We start from the raw sequence: 24,524 nt of genomic DNA, 5'->3' as shown, positions 1-24,524 counted from the left end.
AAGTGTTTCAGTCCTTCTGCAATGTGTGGAGGAAGAATGAGCGACAAGAGACCTAACAGGAGCTTTATGGAACGCAGCGGCACGTGAACACAGAAGCATCCCAGGATTGCATTGTTCTAGACAATTATTCCATCATGAATTTAACAACATGATAATCCACGTCCTAAAATCAACATCAAACCAAAAAAATAATAATAAAAACCCCACTTGAAATGCTGGACTGTGATGTTTTTTCCACTATACCTCTCAAGACCTGAAGGAGGACAAGAATCCTTGCAGCGTTTCCCTCAATATACTTCAAACCACCACCCCTGAAGTGCTCAAGATCGTCAGCTGAAATACAGACTCTTTATAAACGGAGGCCTGGAGTGGCTCTGGCACTTACTGGACATTTCTCAGAAGAATGAGCTGCATGACTGCCAAGGACTACCATTAACAAGTCATTTATTAGAGGAACACACGTGTTGGAAAAAACAGGCCTCGATGCCATTTATTGCTTGGTGATGATGGCACAAAAATAGAAACAATACAAGTTTGCCATGCAGGTCCACCGCAGCGAGTCTAGTTTTAAAAGTAAAGAGAGCAGACCAGTACATCTCTAAACATTTACATCAGGGTTAGTTCAAAGCATAAACCGCTCCAAAACGAAAATACAAAATAATAATCATAATAATAATAATAATAATAATAATACACTGGAATCATATAGATCACACCGTTTAAAACAGGGTAAAACAGATTGTGTAAAAAAAGAAATTATGAACAGTTTTACAAAATCAGTCGTAGTGCTTTGGGAATGAGGGGCTGCATTCTCATAATACTGTGCAATAATCAAACTACAACCCCCCCCCAAATGCCCAGACTTCCTCTTCTACAGAAAGAGGAAACTCATCTTTCCCTTCAGTATAATTTGTGAGACTGGGGCCCTCAAAGTCTGGTGTACAGATAAACAAACACATACAGCAAGAAGTAAACATGTACAACAACGTACATCTCTGCAAACCTCTCAGCAAAGCTCTGAAAGCACACAGCCATGCTCCGTGTCTGTCCTTTTCTCTGGATTGCAATTCAAAAGGCCACGCTCTGGGTTTTGTCCTGGCCGCGCTCATCATGCGGTCAGCAGTAAACAGCAGAGGTTTGCCTCTCCACGTTGAGGAATGCTGCAGGAAAGGCACGAGGCTGCAGAGCAAGTCCATGAGAATGTAACGCCTGCTACATGCAGGATTGCTATCAAAGGGCAGGGCCAATACTTCTTAATGATTAATGCCCAAACCCACCACACATACACACACACACAATTAAATGAAATGAAATGCAAATACAAAGCTTTGGCTGATATTAGTCTGATATTGCTGACTTTGTGTCAGTTTCACTGGTTCATTCAGGAGCTTATAAACAGCTCACAGAACTCTGGGTTCTGATGAAAGACACTTCCAATGTTTGAAGTAAATGCACGCTGTCGTGATTGGTGAATGTTTACACAGGCTAGTCGTATTCGTGCTGGTCTCCAGAGAGGTCCAGTCAGCACACAGACTGAGGAAGAGAAGCCTTATTAAAATACATCCATCAGAATGACCCCAGCATACCCCATCCCAATGACTACAGTCGTTACTCAAAACGCTGCTCTCTTACCAGGAGCTACAAGCAAGACAGCAGAGGCGAGCACTTGTTCTGACCCTTCATGTGTGTTTTTCTTCATTTTCTCTAGTACACAACAAAGAGGCATGCAGTAAAAATAGAAACCACAGCGTATCTATCCAGTCAGCAGCCAGCCACGACACCAGGTGCATGCAGACATGGTCACAATAGAAAGTAATACATCAAAAAGCACCAGAAAAAAAAGTAACATATATTATTACAATTTAAAAAAAACAAACCAAAGTCTTCATTTCCAGGGTACAAAGCACAGCCCACATGTAAAGGATGGTTCTGCACTTTTCTGTTTCGTTTTTGTCCGTTCATTACAAACCAGAGAGATGAAGCTATCATGCTTACAGGATAAAGCAGAGCACAAATGCCAACCATAAACCAGCGCAAACACACTCGGAGAATTCTACAAGCAGAGCACAATCCAGAAACCAGCAACCTCCCTGTTCTAAGTCACTCAGAAAGGCAGGAGAAGGGCTTTTAGTATGTGAGGCTGCATACTGTGAATCCCAGGTCCGAATCACACCTTCCTTGCAGTGACACACCTTGCATGTGCCAAGTCATTCAGATCAGCATTACTGAGCTGGTAAGAATGTAACCCTACCTGACCAGTATAGGACCAGTTAGCCTGTGTGCCTGACTGATCTCACAGCAGAGGGAGCCATGAGGCCGGTGGGGTACACAATCTAGAAAAGAAACAAACTGGATCCCGTTATTCTCTGTTATTTCTATTGTACAGTGCAAGCCTCGCTGCAGCTTATTGGCTCCCTACTCTCTTCAGCAAGTCAGACCCCACCCTGTGTGTCTTTACACTCGTCAATAGGGGTGCGCAGAAAATTCATATTTGACCTTCCCTTTAAGAGAAACACTGAACTTCTCTTTACAAATAATTTACAGTATTTGGCCACCAGGTGGTAGTACACGCAAAGTTTAAAAAAACAAAACAAACATTAATGGAAACACCACCAACTTAAAGGGGAAGCTCATTTGAAAATGTTTTGCCCATCCTTACTAGCCAGTGACAATGACATTATAGGTCCTGAAAAACACTGATGTCGTATGAGTACATGTGGGATCTAACCAGCTGAAAAGCAGCGAGTCCTGCACTGGGCAGCCGCGAACCCAGGTAACCGGATCCTCTGTGTGTCTGGATAGTGTATCCCAGTGGAGGCACAGTACACTGTTACCAGTCACATACCCCTTCAGTGATGGAGCTCGGCTCGGGAGGCTGCGGTTCATTCCGGATCTTTCCATTGCAGTGACTGGTCTTGATGAACAGACTCTGGGCAGGAAGAGCGATTGTTGCTTTTTGCTTTAGCGGTTTCTGAAGGGTAATACCAGGTGGGACCCCCACCCCCTGCCCCCACTGCTCGCTGCGAGACCCCTGCCCCTGCTCGCTGAGAGACGTCATGCAGACAATCTGCACACATTCTGTTCAGTGACCCCCCTCTACAGAAAAACAATCAGGTGAAAAAGTGAACAAAACTAAAGAAAACAATAATTGTACAAAAATAGAACTAAAAATCAGCTCTACAGTTTAATTCAAGGTCTATTAAACACTTTCAGTATTTTTTTTTTTTGTATTCTTTAAAAAAAAGTCCCATCAGCACAGACTTGAGTAAGAGCCCTTGTGTCCTGGAAACAGCCAGCACTGCACACATGCACACACAGAACAGGTGGCAAATCAACACTGACTTCCACAGTCCTTGTTGCTGGGCATGGACTGACTTCCACCGTCCTTGTTGCTGGGCATGGACTGACTTCCACCGTCCTTGTTGCTGGGCATGGACTGACTTCCACCGTCCTTGTTGCTGGGCATGGGCGAGTACATTCAGAGAACCCTCTCGGGAACACAAAACATCCAGGGTTCTGTGAAAAACAACAACAATAAAAAAATCCTCCTGTGTGTGTGTGTATATATAAGCTTTGATCCAGGGTTTTGAAATCATGTCTCCAAGTCTTTTTGTTTATGGTCAGTTGAAAGGTTCCCAGGATTTGATACCAGAAGTAAAGCTCTCAAGTGTTTCCACACGAGTCTGATTGCCAGGAGCGGTGCGGCCTGTTGTCTGGTGTTTGGGAGAGTGCTGTGTCTGTTCAAATACAAACCGTCTCATACAAAAACCTCAGCCCTCCTGTGTGCACACTGTCAAGTGTTAGAAACATCCCAGTGTGATAAACTAACTACAGTTAACATGAAAGTGTCATTTAAAATAAATAAGAGAACAAATTCAAAACGAGCTCCGTTAAATAAAAAAAAATTTAAAAAAAGTTCCCCTTCTGGCTCCTAACATTAACAGTCCTTTATTGTTGAACCAAAATGCATGTAGTCAGCAGAAAAACACTGAGAAGGGTCTTTAAATAAAACAAGAGGAGGAGGAGGAGCACAAGCAGGAGGAGCAGGAGCAGGAGGAGGAGCTCTCCACACATCTGGCAGAGCTGGGAAGCTTTGCTATGCCATGCCACTCCTCCTCAGGCCAGGCTGGCTCCAGTGTGATAGTCAGTGGCTGTGTGGAGAGAGGGGTGCAGGACACGTGGACCCCGAGGGGGTTAAATGGATTTGGAAGAATCCTGCTTGCTGATTAAAACCTCCAGCAGTCTGAGTTTGGCTTTGATCCGCTTGTATTCCTTGTACTCCTCCCCCATCGGAGAGCGATCTTCCTTCTGCACATTCCTGACAGTACAAGAGAACAGAACAGAAACCATCAGACTCCTAAACAAGAAGTTCACAGATACTTTCACAAACTATTTCAAGAAATAATCCACTCAGAAGAGGCATCTAAATTCAAGAGGACGAGACAGTGCTATTTGTGTTCCTCATAACTGGAGTGATGGCATTATGAGGCACGGGGGAGCCAGGGCCGTGCCTCTTTATTCTGCTCCGCGGTACGGAGGGCCGTGTTATAAAGGGGGTGAAGTGATGAACTGTTGGGAGTGATCTGGCCCCCAGAAGACTGAAGACCCTCTCCACATGCTGGCTGAACTCAGAGCACTGTGAACTGCACAGTCCTCCTCTCACAACGCACTGTCTGAGCTCAGAGCACTGTGAACTGCACGGTCCTCCTCTCACAACACACTGTCTGCACTGACCTGCCGTTCTGCTGATAGAAGTCGTCCTCGAAGTCTCGGAGGCTCTTCCGCAGCTGCTTCTTGTCGGCCCTCGCCTTCCACAGCTGCTCCAGGAGTTCTGGCCTGAGAGACAGAGAGACACAGTCACTCCAAGAGGCTTCTCTCATACACGCACTCAATACACACAACCCTCAGGGGTTCAAAAGGAAAACGTTGTTTGAAAGGAAGGCTGCTACACGGTTCTTGCGTGTGAAGGAAGCTGAGCTCTCACATGGATGTAGTGTTGGTGTTAGACATGCAGAGGTTGCGGGCCAGCCTGCCCGAGCTCTCCTCCAGCTTGGGGTCCATCTTCTCTCTGTCCAGGTGAGCCTGGAAGGAGTGCGGGAGGCTGGCCGGGTCCAGCATGATGGTGACCGCTGTGTCCTCACTGACCCCCCCCTCCTCCTCCTCCTCCTCCTCCTCCTCCGCCTCGTCCTCCTCATCCTCCTCATCCTCCTCCTATAACAGGACAGACAGAAACAGAGTCGGATGCATCAGCACTCTGAACGCAGACATCGCTGCAGTAACTGATCGCTTTGTTTGGTGTTCTCTGTGATTTTACAAATGTGCATTTGTTCTCATGCACTTGAGAGGCTGGGTTTGACTTACATTGATCTCATCACAGAAATGAGCAGTTACCCCCTCAATGATTGGCTGCAACATCTGTCCCCGCCTCTTGGATGACGGAGAGCCCTAAATAAATAAATAAATAAATTAATACATACATAAATAAAATAAAAATAAATTGGTACGCTAGAAGTTAAAAATAATGCTGGTTTACATGAAGCTATCCTATTGATGCTTTAGAAAACTGCAAATCAGACCGCTGATTACATGAGAAGAGCATTACTCTGAAGGCGGCACTAGCCGGAACGTTGGTCTCCTTTACGTTCCAATTGTGACAGAGCGTTCCGCAGTTCCGCATGATTAGACTGCAATGAGAGCAGGGCTGACTCACAATTAGGGTTGTGATGCTAGCTCGGGTCAGCATCTGCTTCACCAGCCGGTATCTCTCATAAAGAGGCTTCACAATCTGCCTCTCCTCGCGGGTGACCTGTAAGAACAATGAGGTCAGTTACCATGGATTCATTACAGGTACCAGCAAACCAGTTCACACAATCTACCCAGACATAACATAGAAACAAACATTCATACAGAACATTAACATCAGATAAAACACTACATCCTAAACAAAAACATAAAAAAGACTGGTGCTAGCAAATGAATCCTGTTACGAGTAATCAGTTTACATTGGCTCTCAGTTTGCTCAGCAGTAAAGTGTGCTAAGGGACTGATAGGAGTGTGAACACTAGCTAGGGGGATCAGTAGACTCGTATGGGAGTACCGGGCGCCCGTGGATACTCTCGTAGTACAGCAGGTTCTTCTGCAGTGCTGTCTTCTCACAGAGCAGGTTTTCCTTTGTCATTTTCTGTGAAATAAACAAACAACAACCCCAGGTTTAGGAGTGGGAACACAACCAGCACATCTATAGATCTAGAATGGATTCATAACAGACTCACAACTCCTCAAATCCCTTAATCCTCACGACCACACCACCGGACGTTCAGTGCGATCCCAGTCTTTACCTTCATGTCCTCTGGCCAGCTTGCCTCCTCCCTCTTGTCCCGGAGCCTGCGCAGGATGAGATCCACTGTGGATTCTGGGCTGGGCCGCCCCTGCACCGTCCCCTCCGACTCCCCATGGTCCAGCGTGGAGCCGAAGCTCTTCGGGAGGGTGTTGCTCCGTGGCCGGGGCTGGGGAGGAAACTCTCCGTCCGAGGACTTGCGCTTAGTGTCTGGGAAGGAGAGCAGAGACAGCAGCGTGGGTTACAGTGTGTGATCCCCAAGCTGTGCAGTCAGGCTCCCTCATTACTAGGGGTGAGAGGAGGGACAGCAGAGACACCAGCGTGGGTTACAGTGTGTGATCCCCAAGCAGTGCAGTCAGGCTCCCTCATTACTAGGGGTGAGAGGAGGGACAGCAGAGACAGCAGCACTGTTGCAGATTGATTTAAAATCAGCCAAGATTAAAACACGTATTCCCAGCGCACTAAAGAACGTTTGCCTTTTTTGTTATTGTGATCTGGTAATAACGCATGTTGTACGAGGCTTCAGATACCAAACAGCGGCGTCCGCTTCCCTCCGGGTCGTACGGATTTCAATCTGTTTTGAAAACAAAGAGGGCGAAACTGTTACCTTTGATTTGCTTGCGTAGCTTTGTGAGCTCCGTCATCCATTTCAAAACCTTTGCATTAGCTGCCTTATCACTGTGCGAGGGCTGCAAAACAAAATGCATGTGTTCTCATTCCATTTCAAACTAACCTGAGAGAGTCACAAACTGAAGCTTCTTTAAATAAGAAATCCTGTTGGAGTGCTGCTCTTCCTCTCACGCCTGTAACCCACCTTGTAGTTCCTCTCCTTCTCAAACTGCTCCTCAAACTGCTTGATCTTCTTCTTGAGGTTCTGCAGTTTCTTGGTGAACTGGACGGGGACGGCATCCCCCTTCCCAGTCTCTCTGGAGCTGAAGGAGGCTCGGCGAGGCCTGGAGAGAGACAAGCTTTATCATCACAAGGCATCACAAGCTGAAATCCTGAACCAGTTACACCGTGCCCCTCTACTCGCTAAGGACAGCTGGGATCCAAGGGGATCAATAGTACTAGGAGGTTCTGGATTAGATTTAATGCATAACTGGAAGTCCTGTGGTTTATTATGGTTATTATAGTGCTGTCCATCACACCTCAACATGATCTTGTACTGCACATAAACATTCATTTACTGACTGTGCGTGTTACCATGTGTTCAAGCAAACATCACACCGCTGCATACAAATGAAAGGTTTCAGTGCTAGGCTAACCCTATTATTTATCTAGGGCAGGTCAGGACCCTGGCAATGGCTCTCCCCCGAGCAAAGGCTCACGTGTGCAGTGCAAGGTGCTTCCCGTACCTCCTGAAGGAAAGTGCTTTAGTGGGGGGGGAGGAGGAGGAGGCGTCAGGAGTCTGCAGGAAGCGCTGGCTGTGTCCGAAGTCCAGGAAGCGGCGTGCGAGCAGGACGTGGGAGTCTTCTTCCAGGGGGTGGTGGACCATGCGGCCGGCCAGCGGGGAGAGCTGAGCCTCCCCGGACTCACAGTCCTCCTGCCAGGACTTGAACGCAGGGACGGGGTCTGCAGCAACAAAGACAGAGACAGAGCTTACAACACCAGCGGGCAAGATGTGCGGTATGGGATGCAAAAAGACTGGGGCTGCACTCAGAAAATAGAGCGACACTGTTATCAGCTCCTGACAAACCCACCCTTTCAAGAGCACGCCGTCACCAATGCAAGCCACTTTCTTTTTTTTTTTTTTTTGATTGACTCTCAATTGATTGAAGTAACCATGTTTAACAAGACTCAAACTGATCTCAAGGGGATTTAAACATAGATGCATTTAAGAATCTAAGGGGGCCCAATTTAATAAGCTTAAAAAAAATGAATACATTTGTGTGTTATATTTAATTTAATTAATTTAAATGAACTGGGTCCTTAATAGAGAGTAGAGACAAAACACAATGACACATACATGCAGGCATACATATAAATACATAACCAAAAAAAACATGTAAACACAAAAATACAATTAAACAAATTAAAAACAAAACGGATTGACTGACAAATGAAACAAGAAGACGAGCTGCTGGGAAAGGAGCTGGGGTTAGTCTGGAGCAGCAGGCATGTTCTCATAGTGGCACGGGGGACTGGGAGTGGCAGCTGAAACAGTTCAGGACAAGGAGGAGTGGATGGAGAGCAAAGCACAGCACAGCACAGCACAGCACACTTACCTTCCCCGTCCTTCTGCAGGTGCATTGATTTGAAGTCAATGAGGGGGAAAGTGATTGGACATGGCGCTGACAAAAAAAAATGGGGAGAAGAAATGATAGAAAAAACACTGAGCAGACAGCACAAACGAGGAGAAACTCAATACTGACCGAGAGCACGAGAGGGAACCAGGGTGTGTCTCTCCTGACAGCTACCCACTGCACTAGAAAAGTCTCCACACACCACTGTGTCAAGAACAAGCACTCTCATTTCTACATGCTACTCAGTTTAAGCCAGGTTCTGCATTTAAATTCATTGCTCAACAGGTATTTCTGTTCACAAATCATTTCCCTGCTCTGCCATTTAAACATCTAGAGTAGAGGACTCCGAAGTAGCCCTCTTGGAATTCTTCATTCACTGGCGTTTCCAAACTGGAATGAACAAACCTGCATGCTTGAAACAAACTTCGGGACCTGCTTTAGCCAAAGAGGATGCGAGACTGAAAATCAGACCCTAATGCAGCTGTTGTACTTTAATGACTGAATATGATTAAGCAAATGCTATTCTGAATGCAGTGAATCGATCGGATTGAATGCAAGGCTGAGCAGAGATCTGTTCACAACCTGCTCCTATAAAACACTGAGCATGCTGGGGATGTGGGCAGGGGAGCACAGAAACACAGGCAGGCAGCTCAGCTCAAACTGGAGGCGCTTAGTCTTGCTGTGTAAGTTGCAGTGATTACTGGCACCTGGCATGAATGTGTCCTGCATCTCCACTGCATCTTTCCCTGGGACACACTGCCACACACACAGCGGCTGAACAGCCTGCTCAGTGCAGAGTGTGTGTGATGGAGAACGCTGATCACACTCTCTGTAACCCATACCACAGCACAGCGGAGAAATACAGATAATCAAATCATGCAAGATCCTGGAGATTACCTTCCAACCCTTGAAACACTCTGTGCAGGTCGAGGTGGGGGGTTGGTCCTGGCTGGCCGGGACGGTCTGTCGACTCCGAGTTGGCGTTCTCATCATACCCTCCGCCACCGGGCTTCTAGAGAGGTGAAGAGAGCCAGGGAGTGAGAGCAAGCCTCGGGACTTGTGTAGGTTACATTCAGGGCTCCTTCGTGTCGTTGTTTCCCTGTACAGCGCAGTGATATTCCTGTGCTGTTTACAGCATGGCGCTCTCTGGTAGCCTTACCCCATCTGCAGAACAGGCCGCTGGGGCAGCTCGTACTCCCCTTACACATGCAATGGAAACTACATGAGAACACCAGGACGTGCAAAGAAAACCACAAAACTCTTAGTATAGGAGCACACAGCATGAACTGTGAATACAGAGAGTCGCAGGGCTGGTGTTTAAGATCTCACACAAACCCTAATTCAATTACAGCCTGGTACCTGGCCTGCTGCTCAGACATCAACTAAACCTATCCCCTGATCTGGGGAGGAAACCATCGAACCTTTATAAAACCATGGTAACCACTGTACATTTGTAAAGCCATGGTAACCACTGTATATTTATAAAGCCATGGTAACCATTGCATATTTGTAAAGCCATGGTAACCATTGTATATTTATAAAGCCATGGTAACCATTGTATATTTATAAAACCATGGTAACCACTGTATATTTATAAAACCATTGCCAAACAGTATGAGTTCTTATCTTAACAGCTGAGCATGTAATTATTCTTCTGGGCACAACCCCGTTGAGAAAGTAGCACGTGAATGCATGCATTATTCTTCACTACTTTCAACTGCTACAGGAACTTAATAATAATAACATTAAAAAAAACTCACACAGGTGATGAGTTCAGCTTCGTTGTCGTTCTCGGACACCCGACAGTCTTCCTGTCTGGAAACAACAGAAAAGAAGCCCATCTTGAATATACAGTTTGTATTTGTTTTAGTATCAACTGTGACTTATGAGCCACTATCCACTTAGGAAAGTACAATAAGTGTGTGATTTCAATAGGGTGTGGATAGGGGATTATATGGGCAAGTGTGCGATTTCAATAGGGTGTGGATAGGGGATTTCAGTAGGGTGTGGATAGGGGATTATATGGACAAGAAGTGTGCGATTTCAATAGGGTGTGGATAGGGGATTTCAATAGGGTGTGGATAGGGGATTTCAATAGGGTGTGGATAGGGGATTTCAGTAGGGTGTGGATAGGGGATTATATGGACAAGAAGTGTGCGATTTCAATAGGGTGTGGATAGGGGATTATATGGGCAAGTGTGCGATTTCAATAGGGTGTGGATAGGGGATTTCAGTAGGGTGTGGATAGGGGATTATATGGACAAGAAGTGTGCGATTTCAATAGGGTGTGGATAGGGGATTTCAATAGGGTGTGGATAGGGGATTTCAATAGGGTGTGGATAGGGGATTTCAGTAGGGTGTGGATAGGGGATTATATGGACAAGAAGTGTGCGATTTCAATAGGGTGTGGATAGGGGATTTCAATAGGGTGTGGATAGGGGATTTCAATAGGGTGTGGATAGAGGATTTCAATAGGGTGTGGATAGGGGATTTCAGTAGGGTGTGGATAGGGGATTATAGGGACAAGAAGTGTGTGATTTCAATAGGGTGTGGATAGGGGATTATATGGTCAAGCAATCCATCAGCTAGGATGCTTTTTATTTATTTTGTATTTGATTCATTGGTATCAGACAGATGTTTTTCTGTGGGTTGCAGTGCCTGCCTGCGTGGTGATTTTAACAGCCACATGTTGTATCGATTGTCTATAGCTGGCTGATCTTCAAACATGGGCTCTACAGAGACGATGCTGGCCCGAGAGCTATAGTCATTATTTAAACGTTATTGATTACGCTAAAACAATGACAAAAGACTGTGTGCAAACATTAAAACATTACAAATTGGATTCATATGAATCAGTGCAAAAGCCTGCAAAAGAAGGCTAAACTGCCTCTGGCCATGCTTGATTAAAGACACAAGCCCACTCTTTGTAAGACCGTGGTCCTGGGAGCTGAGTTTCCGATCTGTAGAGCTAGTTATTCTGCACTGCAAACACATGAGCAGGGGCACAGTGTGCAGATGCAAACTGGGGCCGATGTCTAATGTAAAAAGACATCAAATCAGTAAGAGCAAGCACTGCAGATTCAGTCAAACAGACGGGTGAAATAAACACTTAGTAAAACACTGCAATGCTCACTAGGTGGCGCTACACATCATGAGTCCTGACTTCACAGAGATCAGCTAGTAGCAACTGATCTGAAGGACAACAGAATTGAGTTACTTTTAATTCCTTAAAAAAAGCAAGGCAATGGAGTGCAATATATATAGACAGCAAAACGGACTCCTGCGCCCTCCCTCACGACGAGACTGTTGTTTTTAGTGGAACATACATGTTTTACCTGGCCTGATTTTGACAAAGGTAAAAATTGTATAATCATTTTAAGGTCAGAATTGCAGTCTCTAAACATCTTAATTTCACTAATCTACTGACAGACTTTCTTTTGCATCATCAAAGAATGACTTTAAAATTTTATAATGGCAAAAAAAAAAAAAAAAAAAAAAAAAAAAAAAAAATCGGATAAAACTGAAAACGTAACTACTTCATTTCTAATGCAATACGCGCACGCTGTTACACATTGTAAAACCCCTTCATTTCTAATGCAATACGTGCACGCTGTTACACATTGTAAAACAGACAGATTGCACGACACACACCTGGCTGTGTTGATGTTGTTTTCAGTTTCCACCAATGCTTCAGTGTCAGCGTCACTGCCAGAGCCTTCCAGCAGGGCGGCGCTCTCCACTTCCTGGGGAGGCAAAAAAGAAAGAAATAAAAATAAAGCTTGTCACGTCACACGTCTCAGAACAATATTCTAACATGCAGCAGCAAAACATGACTTGCTTTTCCGTGAACTGCTTGAGACACCTTTTGTGAACATGTTTTGGTCCATTACAAACAGCTTACCTTGGAGCATTAGCCCCAGTGTAGGGGAGTCCAGGTCATAACTAGCTTTATTAATACTATGACTGTCCATCAGCTAACCCACACGTACACGCTATTGCCATGTCAATACCTCCTGTTCTGGATCACATTACTGAACCACAATTTCCAGTGAAGTTTCCTCCTCCTCCTCTAACTGTTGCATGCTGAGATGGTCGTGCTTACCTGCCTGCTCTCCTCCTCCTCCTCGTCACCCATCTCTTCTGGACAGTCTTTGGGCTGTGTTTCTACAAGCCCAGGCTGGGAGCTGTCCCCGTCTCGCTCCGCTGGTCCAGTGCCAGCCTCCCTACGATGACACACAGGAGTGTTAGCTGGAGAAGTAGTCAGGCAGGGCCTGCTGCACTGAACAGGTTAGCAGCCTCGGCACAGCTCAGTGAATCAGGACAGAGGCAGCACTAGCAATCCACTGGGACAGGGCTCTGCCTCAGGAGCAAGCCACCTATATGTTATGATCAGAGCATTTCTACAGACGTTTTAAAGCAAACCAATAAATACATTGACCATAAAAAGGAGATTATGAAGTTTAACTTCATTTCAAATGTAAGAGGAATAACAATAATAGTAACAAACAATGTAACAGATTTTCTGTTTTTATTTTTGAGGATTACACAGCTCCAAACTTTATTTATTTATTTATTTATTTTTAAGATTCTACATGAAAGATAAATACATCAATCTATTACGTGCATTAAAGAATACACACGTGTACATTTGAAAGTTGCCGAACATATATGTTCCGTCCAACTAATTTCCCCCACTGTTTAGCAGGAAATATCTGCCATGTTATCACACTGACCCTCCCCCTCGCCCTGACCCTGACCCTCATCCTCCGACCTGACCCTGACCCAGCTCACAACAGAAACTTTACTCCAAAGGGGAAGTGAAAACAAAGAACCCTGTAATCCGTATCTATCTATCGATCTATGCTTCCAGCTATCTGTGTAGCCGTGTGTGTGTGTGTCTGTGTGCACAGGGCTCTCACCCCTGCCCCAGCCCCTCGGCTCCCTGCCTCTCATAACTGCGGGTCTCCTCGGCTCCCTGCCTCTCATAGCTGCGGGTCTCCTCGGCTCCCTGCCTCTCATAGCTGCGGGTCTCCTCGGCTCCCTGCCTCTCATAGCTGCGGGTCTCCTCGGCTCCCTGCCTCTCATAGCTGCGGGTCTCCTTGGCTCCCTGCCTCTCATAGCTGTGGATCTCCTGCTCGATGCTGCTCTGCAGGTCAAAGAGATGCTGCTCCACCGCAGCGCGGATCGTCCTCTCGATGATGCTGCAGACAGAGACAGAGAGCATGGACGTGAGACACAAACACACTAAAAGAGCACAAGACAACCCATTTCAAACTGCACACACCTTCACTAATATATATACACACATGGCTAAGTCAGGCTCCTGAAGTCAACATCAAATCCTATGTTAGAACTGCCAATACCCAGCATTGCCTAAGATCACCTGAACTCGCCCAGGCCTGCCAAATTCAATTATGCTACTAGAATCATATTAGCGTTTGTGTAAATATTTAATAGGATGTTAAAACAGGAGGAAAAATAATAACTATAACCAGATCCTGCTTCGATGATTTACCCTCACAGAGTCTGTTCGTGTTCTTGGATTTTCCAGCGCTGAATCCAGGAAACCAATCCAAGCAGGCCATGCACACCTGTTTGGAGCGGTTTGCTCGGAGCTGTGCTCTTTCCAAGGAGGATGTATCAATAACACACCGTTCTCTATCGTGATGCGAGCGCACTCCTGAGCGGATGTATCAGTAACGCACCGTTCTCTATCGTGATGCGAGCGCACTCCTGAGCGGATGTCTCAGTAACGCACCGTTCTCTATCGTGATGCGAGCGCACTCCTGAGCGGATGTATCAGTAACGCACCGTTCTCTATCGTGATGCGAGCGCACTCCTGAGCGGATGTATCAGTAACGCACCGTTCTCTATCGTGATGCGAGCGCACTCCTGAGCGGATGTATCAGTAACGCACCGTTCTCTATCGTGATGCGAGCGCACTCCTGAGCGGATGTATCAGGCGATTGACTAAGCTGGTTTTGGATCTGCTGGTAAGGAAACCGCAGGAATGTTAAGCTTCCTCGTTGAAGTGAGAGCAGCATTGCATGTGAACTAAACAAGCAAGGCTGTTTAGTTTGATAGTTTTGGACCAGCTGATACCTTAACATGGAGGATTTTACAGCTTGCTTGGGTTCTGTTTTGCCTTTTTTTTTTTTAAATAGCGATAACTTTATTGAACTTTAGAAGTGTTTAGGACAACTCTGTCAAGCCGAGGCAACACGGAGTCACTTTGTGGTTTGGAACTTGGTTTCAGGAGACTATGTTTCAGGCCAATGCACGGTACACCAGGTTTGACTTGGGGTTTGATACAGCAGAGTAGGTCTCCCAGTCTCCTGCAACCAGGTTTTAAGTCACTGTTGCTGAAAAAGTGGTTTTGTGTTCCCTCAGCTTTACTCAAATCAGAGAATCAATATTGGGCAATAATAAATAAGTATGAATAAAACACGTGCATACAGATCAAAAAAGACAAATCCAATCACATAGTATACCACAAACTAAACGAGCTACACAAGAAATGGTCTAAGATGAGATATTATACCGGTATTGCTCTCCCCAATCAGTAAAAACAAAGCTTTACTTACTCTGCAGAAGCTGGCAAAATACTGATGGGAGTGATGTGGGAACTGGAAGAAAAGAGAAAGAGAAACACACATGAGATCAACGGTATTAGACAAAGGCACAGCACAATGGGAGCTGTCTTCACCCTAACTGCTTTCACTGCAGACTACAGAGAAGGGGAAAAAAACCCCTCAAGGTGCTCGCCTCTTGCTCACGCGATGGTTTAATACAGAATATCATGAAGGTCTGCATTTGCAAGGCAGCATCCAGCCTGACTGTCTCCATCAGAGAGAGGATGAGATGGAGAGGGTTTGTTTTAATTTGAATGAGAACCCCAGAGCAGCCATTCCTGCTGTTTAGAAGCCTTGCTCTCTGCAATGGTGCGGGCGAGCGAAGGCGTGGGTGAGAGAGCAGGGCTGCTGCTGAAAAGAAAACCAGTTACATCAGATTGCTATTAAACCAGGCTGCAACGACACTGCTGCTGGGTTCCACACACCGCCAGACAGATATGAACACAGAGATGAAATCAGCACACTTTCTGAGCTCCTAAACAAGCACTAGCATCTCAGGATTACCTCTTCATGAAGTAGGCTGGGGGTGAGCATTCTGCAGCTCTGACCGCTGGGGTCCGGGCTGGGGGTGTTTGTGTTACTTTATAACCGACATGTGTTGTGCTTTAAGAGTGTGTGTATTATTTTAAATGACCAAAGCAATTCAAAAGCATTTTGAGTAAGAGGGTGTTTAGGAACAGGTTAGCTTCAATACAAGGTGCAAAGTTTTGAGATAGTTTTGGGAGTTTATTTGAAATATTAAATGCAGTCGTTTATGGATTAAACAGCAGCACTCAAAATGAGTCCAAAGAGTGAGGCATTTCCCCCTTTTGTTTCGGAGATATTTATACTCAAAAATAATAAAACAGCAGCCTGTGTAACCCACAGTCAGCCCAGGCTGTTAGTAAACACTGCAGGGTTATTGTTGTAACAGGAAGTGGGGTCAGCACAGCGGGGCTGGCTCTATTACACTGCATCAGCTTCCATCTCACTGAATTTCCGCTGGTTTTGTCAAACTAAAACTGACTTCATACAAGCCCTTCAGCTCTAGAAAACACTGCCTTCCAGTCCCAGCCTCACACAAGCCCTTCAGCTCTAGAAAACACTGCCTCTTCCAGTCCCAGCCTCACAAGCCCTTCAGCTCTAGAAAACACTGCCTTCCAGTCCCAGCCTCACACAAGCCCTTCAGCTCTAGAAACACTGCCTTCCAGTCCTATGGAAGCGCATGACGGTAGTACAGTGCTGTCCCTCTACCAGTGTGCAGAAAGACTCTAGTTAGCGTGGGATAGAAGTGAGGGGAATAACTTGTCCCAAGGTCAAGGAGTACCTTTCTGTTAAAAACCTGCCAGGAGCTTGAGCAGAGCAGAGGTCCCTTCCAGCCCAGCTCTTAACAAACCTGCTCTAAACTGCTTCATTGATCTGCTTGAACTTTCACCCAGGCCCTGAAGCAGTTCACTGTTTAAATCTACCTCGTAACCCTGGAGAGGCACTGACCGTCATGACTGGTACTGGTAAACCCTGGGCAGACACGGTTTGGGAATTCCAGGGACAAGGTGACCTACAGAGCTGTAATATTGACACATTGTAGCATACAGGAATGACACAACAATCACCAGCCAGAGCACTGGAGTGCAAGTGAGCTCATAAAGGGATTAGAGGCCAGGAAAGAGCTGTACTTGTATGCAAGGTATAAACCACGACAGGCCGTGCGGTTCCCATGAAACATATATATACGCACGCCTGGGTGGTGATTAGGACGTTGCGAAACCCAGACCTTTAAGCACCCAGAGGTGTGTATATTGTGTACATTTTTTTCAGGTGGATTACTGTCTTCACTGGGAAAGTTGGTGCTGTACCAGTTCTCAATACAGACGAACAGTCATGTGATGCTGTTTAACCAATCAGAGGTTGTTATTTTCCCAACCCGTTTTCTAAAGCATTATAATACTGTGATCATATTACTAGTGTGAATAAAAACGGTACAGTAATGGATTATCATTATTATACAAAATAAGCCAGGTTTGAGCAACTCAATAAAAAGGAAATCGTTACACAGCGATATTAGAACTGCTAAGAACAGGTTAAAAGGCACACACTGCTGTATTGCCAATTTTTCTGTTGGAAAATTGCTGGTCAGATATCTTTCAGCAACTCGTTCTACTGACGTAATAATTCTACCCAGCAATACGGCTGAGTGCGACGGATGCCAAAAACCTGCAATAAAGGTTTCTCTTGCCGTTTTCATTGGACAGGATTGCTGTCAGAAAACAACGTCATTCTCCAGTCAGGAGAAAACTGCGGCTTCACAGCCCAGCTCAACTGGGGAGCAAACTGAACAGTGTAGATGCTTTATTAGGATGGACAGAAAACACTAAGATAGCCGAGACTTGTACCATTAAAAAAAAAAACACAACTAACAAACAGATTCTACAACAAATACAGAAGACAAATAAGAAAAGCACACAGGGTTATTACACTTATGAAGGTCTAACAGGACTACAGAAAAGCACTGTGAATAAAGGTCTATTCTTACTGCTGAAATGAAAAAAACATGCCCTCAACATCCTGAATTAGATTGTGGGGAGAGCTGCATCAAGCTGGAGAGACTACCATGCAGCAACTGGTTGAGCAGAGAGGATCCTGCGACACACACACAGCCATCACAAAAGAAAGGGCTACACTCTGATAGTGCTGACCCTGGCGCTTCACAATCAGAGACACACAATCCTAAATCGGGCTGTACTCAAGTGCCAGAAAACGAATAAATAAAAGCAATATTGATCGACACAGACGGCATGCACCAAAACAAACAGCAGAGCAGAGCCTCACACGAGAGGGTTACCTGTGAAGCAGAACCTGGCAGGCCATTCTGGCTTGTGCGGCTTCTCGTTATCCCGACTAGGCACTTTCAGGTGAGAAGGTCTGTATGAATATGTTAAACTGCACGCCAGCGCTGCCTGGGTACATACTGCAGACCGGACTGCTAGTGCTGCTGCGTGCGGGGCTCAGCACTGCTCAGAGTGCTGCAGTAAACACCTCAGACACCAGGTCAAATACAAGACAGGGTGATGCAACTGCTCAGCCAGCCAATGAGCTTGCAAGACACGACCAGCACTGTTCCTCCAGCTATTCCCCCCCCCCCCCCCCCCCATGCAAGCATAGAGCAGTCTGTCCCGATCGCAGTATTCAATCTTTGATTTGTTTTTGCTGCTGCGTTGAAGAGTGCACTGTAATGTTAGGCAGAATGAATCATGAGACGCTGTCTGTGGACACCGATTAGAGGTGAAGATCTGAAACAGCCTGTGGGGTTACAAGCAGCATCATAAATAACAGCAGCAGCCCCTCTCAATGTTAAACACACATCACCAAATATATCCCCTGTGCCTCTTAGTAACCTCTCAGAGGAGTCTGCCTGGCAGCCCGACCCATCAGCTGCTACATACAGACGCTGAGTCAGGGCAGCTTAGCCAGTGCTCTGGGGCGCCTGCAGCTGTGTCAGGGCAGGCTAGCCAGAGCCGTATTGGGGTACAAACCAGACCAGTGCTCTGGGGCGCCTGCAGCTGTGTCAGGGCAGGCTAGCCAGAGCCGTATTGGGGTACAAACCAGACCAGTGCTCTGGGGTGCCTGCAGACCCCAGAGAGGACATTCATTTGGAAAATAAGCGTGTGCACTCCCAGCCAGCTTCCTGACACACAGGTGCACATGGATACTGACATAGTGACAGAGCCAGCTGCATGCTTCAGAGCACAGTGTTCACCCAGGGGGCTGTTTATCATACTCGTTTACTTCACGGCTGTGCACAAAATACTTTCCACAGCTCAACGCAGACTGAAATATTACAGCGTATATTTAGCTTGATTTGTTTCTCAATCTTTCAGTGTATGTGCATCTGTGAAGCAAGCGCTGAGCTTAGAAACATTTTATTATTATTATTATTTATTTCTTAGCAGACACCCTTATCCAGGGCGACTTACAATTGTTACAAGATATCACATTATTTTTACATACAATTACCCCATTTATACAGTTGGGCTTTTACTGGAGCAATCTAGGTAAAGTACCTTGCTCAAGGGTACAACAGCAGTGTCCACCACTGGGGATTGAACCCACAACCCTCCGGTCAAGAGCCCAAAGCCCTAACCACTACTCCACACTGCTGCCCTTTTACATTTCAATGCTGCAGGATCACTTTTAATGACATTTTAGTGTGTGAAAAACGGCCAAGTTCTGTATCAATGTGGCATTTTCTCATTGGCTAATAGTTAATAAATATCTTATCTCCCTCTCTTTCTTAGTGTACTATACACTACAGTGTGTGAAAGAAGAAACAGCAGCTGACCTTTACTATTAATTCATTATTTATTTTTATAATGGCACATACTTCTAATTACTTCTACTGTATATATAAAAGGGCTTGTGTTGAGATGAGCAGAAGAGCCCCTATTGGATTGTCTGAAGTGCAATAAAATAGGAGAATAACCACAGGGTATGAGACGAATAGCAAGCCCAAGCTGATTTGTACATCCTGGGCTTGCATGGAAAGCAGTGTGTCGACTGATTCGTGATGTTTTAGAATGTACACAGCAGGGACAGGCCACTGGCTCATTGGCTGTCAAGTTATTTGGGAACATGCTTAACTACATTATTTTTGACCAGTGACAGCTTGCTTTCAATTCCTGTATCATCTTTCCAAGGCTCAAGTTTCCACCAAATCGCCAGCAAAGGTTTAGTAAGGAGCCGTGCTAACTTGGCTTACTGCAGGACTCAAGGTCAGTATCACGTGTACGTCTGAAGGCTGGTTTGACTGGCCGAGCACCTAGTTCTGGAATTAAAAACACATCAGCTTTTGAAAGTGCTGAACATGTTTCTAAATATATATACGAAGTGTAACTTTCACAAGTGGATCTCCCTCAAGTTCCCTGCAATCCGAGATCTTAAGACCCTAGAAAATCCTCCAACGAAAAGCAGACGGTTCGGACAGCCAAGACTGAATCCAGCAACAGCTGCCTCCCCCCCCCTGGTAGTTATGAAAACAATCACTTGGCCACTCTGAAGTGCTCCTGCTGTACCAACCTGAAGGGCACGTCAATCAAGCGGAGCCATGTGTCCCTGTGAACAGCCGCTGTGCCGTTCTTTATGCTGCTGCATTCGAGGAGCCTGGCTTGTACTGCCCATTATTTGGTCACTCATCCTGCCGACTTTCATTGCTAAACAGCGAATGTTTTTGTTGCAACAGAGGCACAAAGTGGCTGAGAGACACAGCTCCCCTTCCTGGTGTGTGCTCTACCGGAATAGCATCCGAAAGCAAATGATACAGCCGGGCGTTCTCCTAGCGAGATCCAGCCCCTCTGCTGTGATTTGAACACTTCTCCGCTCCAGTCACAGAGTAGGAACAGGGTCCCCAGTCGTGAGATTGTTCAATGCATCAGAAATTGGGAGTTTACCCAAAGCGGATTAACTGTCCGCTGGTGTGTTTTTACTGCAGCTGCACAGAGGCACATCATGAAATCCAGACCCTTTGTGTCCCTACCTGAAACAGGCTCATGTCTGCCAATCTTACTGCATAGCTTTCAGATCTGCCTGCTAATACCTGTGTGCCTGTGTGTGTGTGTGTTTCTTCTTTGTGGATTACAGATGAATACACTTTATCCTCTTAATCCTCAGAGAGTAACTGGGCCAGGACAAACCCATCAGGAGAAGCAGAAGCGGAGGATGGGAGTCCCGTGCAGTATGAAAAACAACTCAGATAGAGACCTGAGCTTAATATCTGCAAGTGGCACCATATGGTATAAGGAAGGCAAAATGAATTGTAACAGCACGTCTAGGAAAGAGATCTCCACTCCAAGCCACACTCCGCTAATCTGGTTTAGGAAATAGAACTCCCCTCAGAACTGTGTTCACAGTAAACAATTACCTGTAGTTACCCGAGTTGCCCATCTGTACAGTAACTTAGTGCTGAGCTGTGCTAAGTTAAAAGCAGTCCACAGTATTAAGACACACATGTAAGGACCCCACTCTGTCCTTTAGAAATGTGTTTTTAATATAATTAATGGTATGTGCAAAAATAAAAAAAAAGAAACCACAAACACAAATCTTAAATAAACCACCACATGGACGATTGCTTTTGGAAGAGACCCAGCAGCGTTCCTGAACAAACAATATAATCACAACGTACACACTGCGAATGCGCTGGTGTATCTCAATGCAAAGCTGGAGCACATCCTGTACAAACCCCATCAGACCTCGCTTATCTCAGCTGCTTCACTTTGAATCAGAGGGGTAAGTGAAACAAGTCTTGCTTCTAGATATTTCACATTCCAAAGTACATTGATATTTGTAAACAGTGCATGCTAACCCCTCTCAATCCTATCTAAATAGAAAGTAACTTGGTTACACAGATAGCGTTATTTACCATTGCCTTCGGTTTTTATTTGCGCTGCAGTAACTGCAGGTCCCTGAACCCTTATCAAGCTCATATGGATAATCCTTGATGCCAACATTCCTCTGTGCAACTGCAACAGACTTATGTATGTGACCTGAATCAGTGACTTTTAAAAGGTAAAGTAAGATTTCAGTTCTACAGTATAAACAAACCCTGAATACTAAACGGATCGTCATGTTATTGTGCACTTTACAAAATCTCAAAAGCCTTGCTGCTGTTGCTGCTTACATCTCCTTTTTGATTTAGTGGCAATGGCTGCAGAGGAAGCAGGAGAAGCGCGAGCAGTGGAATGAAAGCCCTGGGTGCGAGGAGGAGGGAGGGGCTCGTTTACCTGGACGAGGCGGAGTCCTCGTTCTGGGATTCCTCCGGGCTGTCCTCACTGTCCTGGGGTAGATCCTCACATTGCTCCAGCTTCTCATCGTCCAGCAGCTCCGTGATCTGCAGGGGACACAGACAGCCAGTCAGGCAGGGCCCGGGAATGGAGAGGTACCCTCAGCCCCGGTGAACTGTCACATCCCTTTTGGGTCACAGATTACAAGAAACAGTTTCTACTGAGGCTCACGGCAAGTACACCTAGCATGGATGCGCTTGCAAAGAGCAATCTGACACACAGCAGCTACAGAACAAAACTATACATAAACAGGGGTGTCTCCATGTTAATGGCTTCTCTGGGGCTTCTTCTACACATATGGCAAGTTACACACGAAGTTTGAATGCATATTTAACCTGTTTAACTCCTTATGCATTGCCCTTCAGTGCAGAGGTCTATTAGCAGAGTTCCCACTAAAGGTGCAGAGTTATGAGATCAGTTTACAGTTCACTCTATTAAAGTAAAACACAATCTGTCTTTTACGATTTAAATGCTGTAACTCTGACTTCCACAAAGACATACACTGGCGGCTTTCTTCTTTGCTGCAGTAAAGGAAACACAGATTACAGATTTATGAAGTGAACGACTTTGCAGTTGCGCTCAACATACTAAACTGTAGTTAACTACCGAGACACAGGCAAGACTACACAAGACAGGCCTCGGCAGTCACAATCAGGTAGTGCTGAGGGCTGCTTAGTTGAAAAATCATCATCTTGGGGATTATTCATTTACATGGCTTACCATAAACCCAAATACACAACACAAAGTGCATGCAGGGTCCTGACAATCTACTCCTTTTCCTCCTCAATGGAAAGAACTCCTGGGTGCCAAGTTTAAAGAATACTTCTGTCTAGACATTCATTTTTCTCAGCCACTAGTCAGACTAGCCCCCCTCTGTATGCCAGCTGCACCGACATGGTGTGTAGCCATGGAAACCAGCTGAATATTGCCGGATTGGATTAAGGAGCCCATGGCTCATCACGTATGCAGACGAACACGGCTCAGACTCGGAATAAATCTCAGAGAATCCACTGGTGACTGGCTTGGATCCAGGAAGGGCCAGCATGTTGCTTCAGAGGCTTACCCTGGCCTTGCTTTACTGTGGGTAACAATGGGAGCTGGACAGACACACTCTCTAACAGGGAAGCCAATTAGCAATGCCAGGGACTTCTGAATGTGTACAGGACGTTCTCCCCTCTAGACACAGCACCTCTCATTAACTGATCTCTATACCCAGCGCTCCTATTGATATCATGGGAGAGAATTCCCCTTGGGAAGGAAGCATATTCACTGCATGCAACCCCCGAGTCAGCAGCCAGGCACAGCAAATACCACAGCCACATCAAATACTGTACAACAGACACAACAACTACACTGATAGCACAACTTTCCCCATGTGAAAAACCAAACTAAAACGCCACCAGCAAAACAAAGCTCATCTGTGTCTGTGTTTCTCCCTAGAAAAAGCCCTTGTGAACTGAAGAACAGTATCACAGCTTTCTTCCTGAGGCCATATGAAAAGTATAAATATAAATTCTGAGCTGCAAATGGGTTTTTTGTTCGGCAGAGGAGCTGCTACTTCCATGCTTAACACAGCTGATGTAACTGGATACCGTGGTTATGTAAAGCTGACACAAAAACCTTATTATAGATACCAGTCATAGATTCCTGTACTCAAACACTGGAAGGTTTCTGTCTGCAGTCACATTTTTTAAAAGTCATTGGGGGAAAAAACTGCACTCATTTTAGCCTGGAAAAGGCTATCCGCACAGCAGACCACCAGGGGGCAATGCAACTAATCACAGACACTACTAATGGCAAAGGGCATCAGGGAAGGTATGCAGAGCGCCATTCAAATACTGGACTTATGCAAAACTGAAAGGGCTTGAGCTGGAGCTGCCCTGACCAGTCAGCCACGGCGCGCAACAGCGCTGGAGCAACGGCTTTACCGCACAGCAAGGGCCGGCACCGATCGGTCATGGCTTCAACACACAGCGGTCTTACAGGTGCAGCATGTGTTTACTGAGGAGCGGCTTGTACATACGCCCAAATGGAAATGAGACTCGGCTAAAGGGCAGCGAGAGAAAACCTTTCCCGAGGTTTGCATATGAAAATAAAAAAAGACAGATCACTTCCCTTGCATCTACGCAAGAATGAAAGCAAAACAGCACGGCTTTGTGGAGAGATGCTGTGGAAACGCAGGGGGGTGGTACATAATCCTACCGTGCTCTAATTATTCATATCCGGATGCACAGCTGTTACTGCACAGACTGGCTTACTTCATGCTTCTGTTAGTTTAAAGTGACAGCGCCGTGTGTGAATGTGCATTTGAAGACACCGAGGAAGACTTGTAGTCTAAATGTTTGTCACTGAACTTATTCCATTTCTTCTGGTATTCCCTTAATTCAGCACTACTGAGTGTGTTGTGGCTCTGGAAGGGATGTGTCTTTCCAGAATCCCCCATCGTCAGTTTCCTGGGTAAAGGGAGCTCTGGAGCTGCTGAGCAGGTCTGGTACGGTTC

General features: G+C 45.8%; 1 protein-coding gene across 6 annotated transcripts in view; it reads right to left on the bottom strand.

Moving 5' to 3' along the window:
- Positions 1-3,148: 3,148 nt before the first annotated feature.
- Positions 3,149-24,524, bottom strand: part of LOC117431735 (protein FAM13B-like) — a 36,971-nt gene continuing 15,595 nt past the window's right edge. For 2 of the 6 annotated variants that reach the window (XM_058997196.1, XM_058997195.1), the window contains exons 7-24: positions 21,965-22,071; positions 15,165-15,206; positions 13,500-13,781; positions 12,683-12,803; positions 12,232-12,323; positions 10,341-10,395; positions 9,478-9,592; positions 8,563-8,628; positions 7,693-7,909; positions 7,152-7,290; positions 6,945-7,026; positions 6,339-6,547; positions 6,098-6,181; positions 5,711-5,806; positions 5,362-5,445; positions 4,985-5,211; positions 4,735-4,836; positions 3,149-4,318 (exon numbers count right to left, since the gene is read on the bottom strand). In XM_058997196.1, coding sequence (XP_058853179.1) covers positions 4,195-4,318; positions 4,735-4,836; positions 4,985-5,211; positions 5,362-5,445; positions 5,711-5,806; positions 6,098-6,181; positions 6,339-6,547; positions 6,945-7,026; positions 7,152-7,290; positions 7,693-7,909; positions 8,563-8,628; positions 9,478-9,592; positions 10,341-10,395; positions 12,232-12,323; positions 12,683-12,803; positions 13,500-13,781; positions 15,165-15,206; positions 21,965-22,071 — 2,244 coding nt within the window. In that variant the 3' untranslated portion in view covers positions 3,149-4,194. The remainder of the gene's footprint in view (positions 4,319-4,734; positions 4,837-4,984; positions 5,212-5,361; positions 5,446-5,710; positions 5,807-6,097; positions 6,182-6,338; positions 6,548-6,944; positions 7,027-7,151; positions 7,291-7,692; positions 7,910-8,562; positions 8,629-9,477; positions 9,593-10,340; positions 10,396-12,231; positions 12,324-12,682; positions 12,804-13,499; positions 13,782-15,164; positions 15,207-21,964; positions 22,072-24,524) is intronic. The other 4 variants (XM_058997197.1, XM_058997198.1, XM_058997200.1 and 1 more) reach the window with 4 other exon arrangements.

The sequence above is a fragment of the Acipenser ruthenus genome, chromosome 23 (assembly GCF_902713425.1).
Source record: "Acipenser ruthenus chromosome 23, fAciRut3.2 maternal haplotype, whole genome shotgun sequence".
Lineage (NCBI taxonomy): Eukaryota > Metazoa > Chordata > Actinopteri > Acipenseriformes > Acipenseridae > Acipenser > Acipenser ruthenus.
This window is presented reverse-complemented; position numbering and strand designations above follow the sequence as displayed.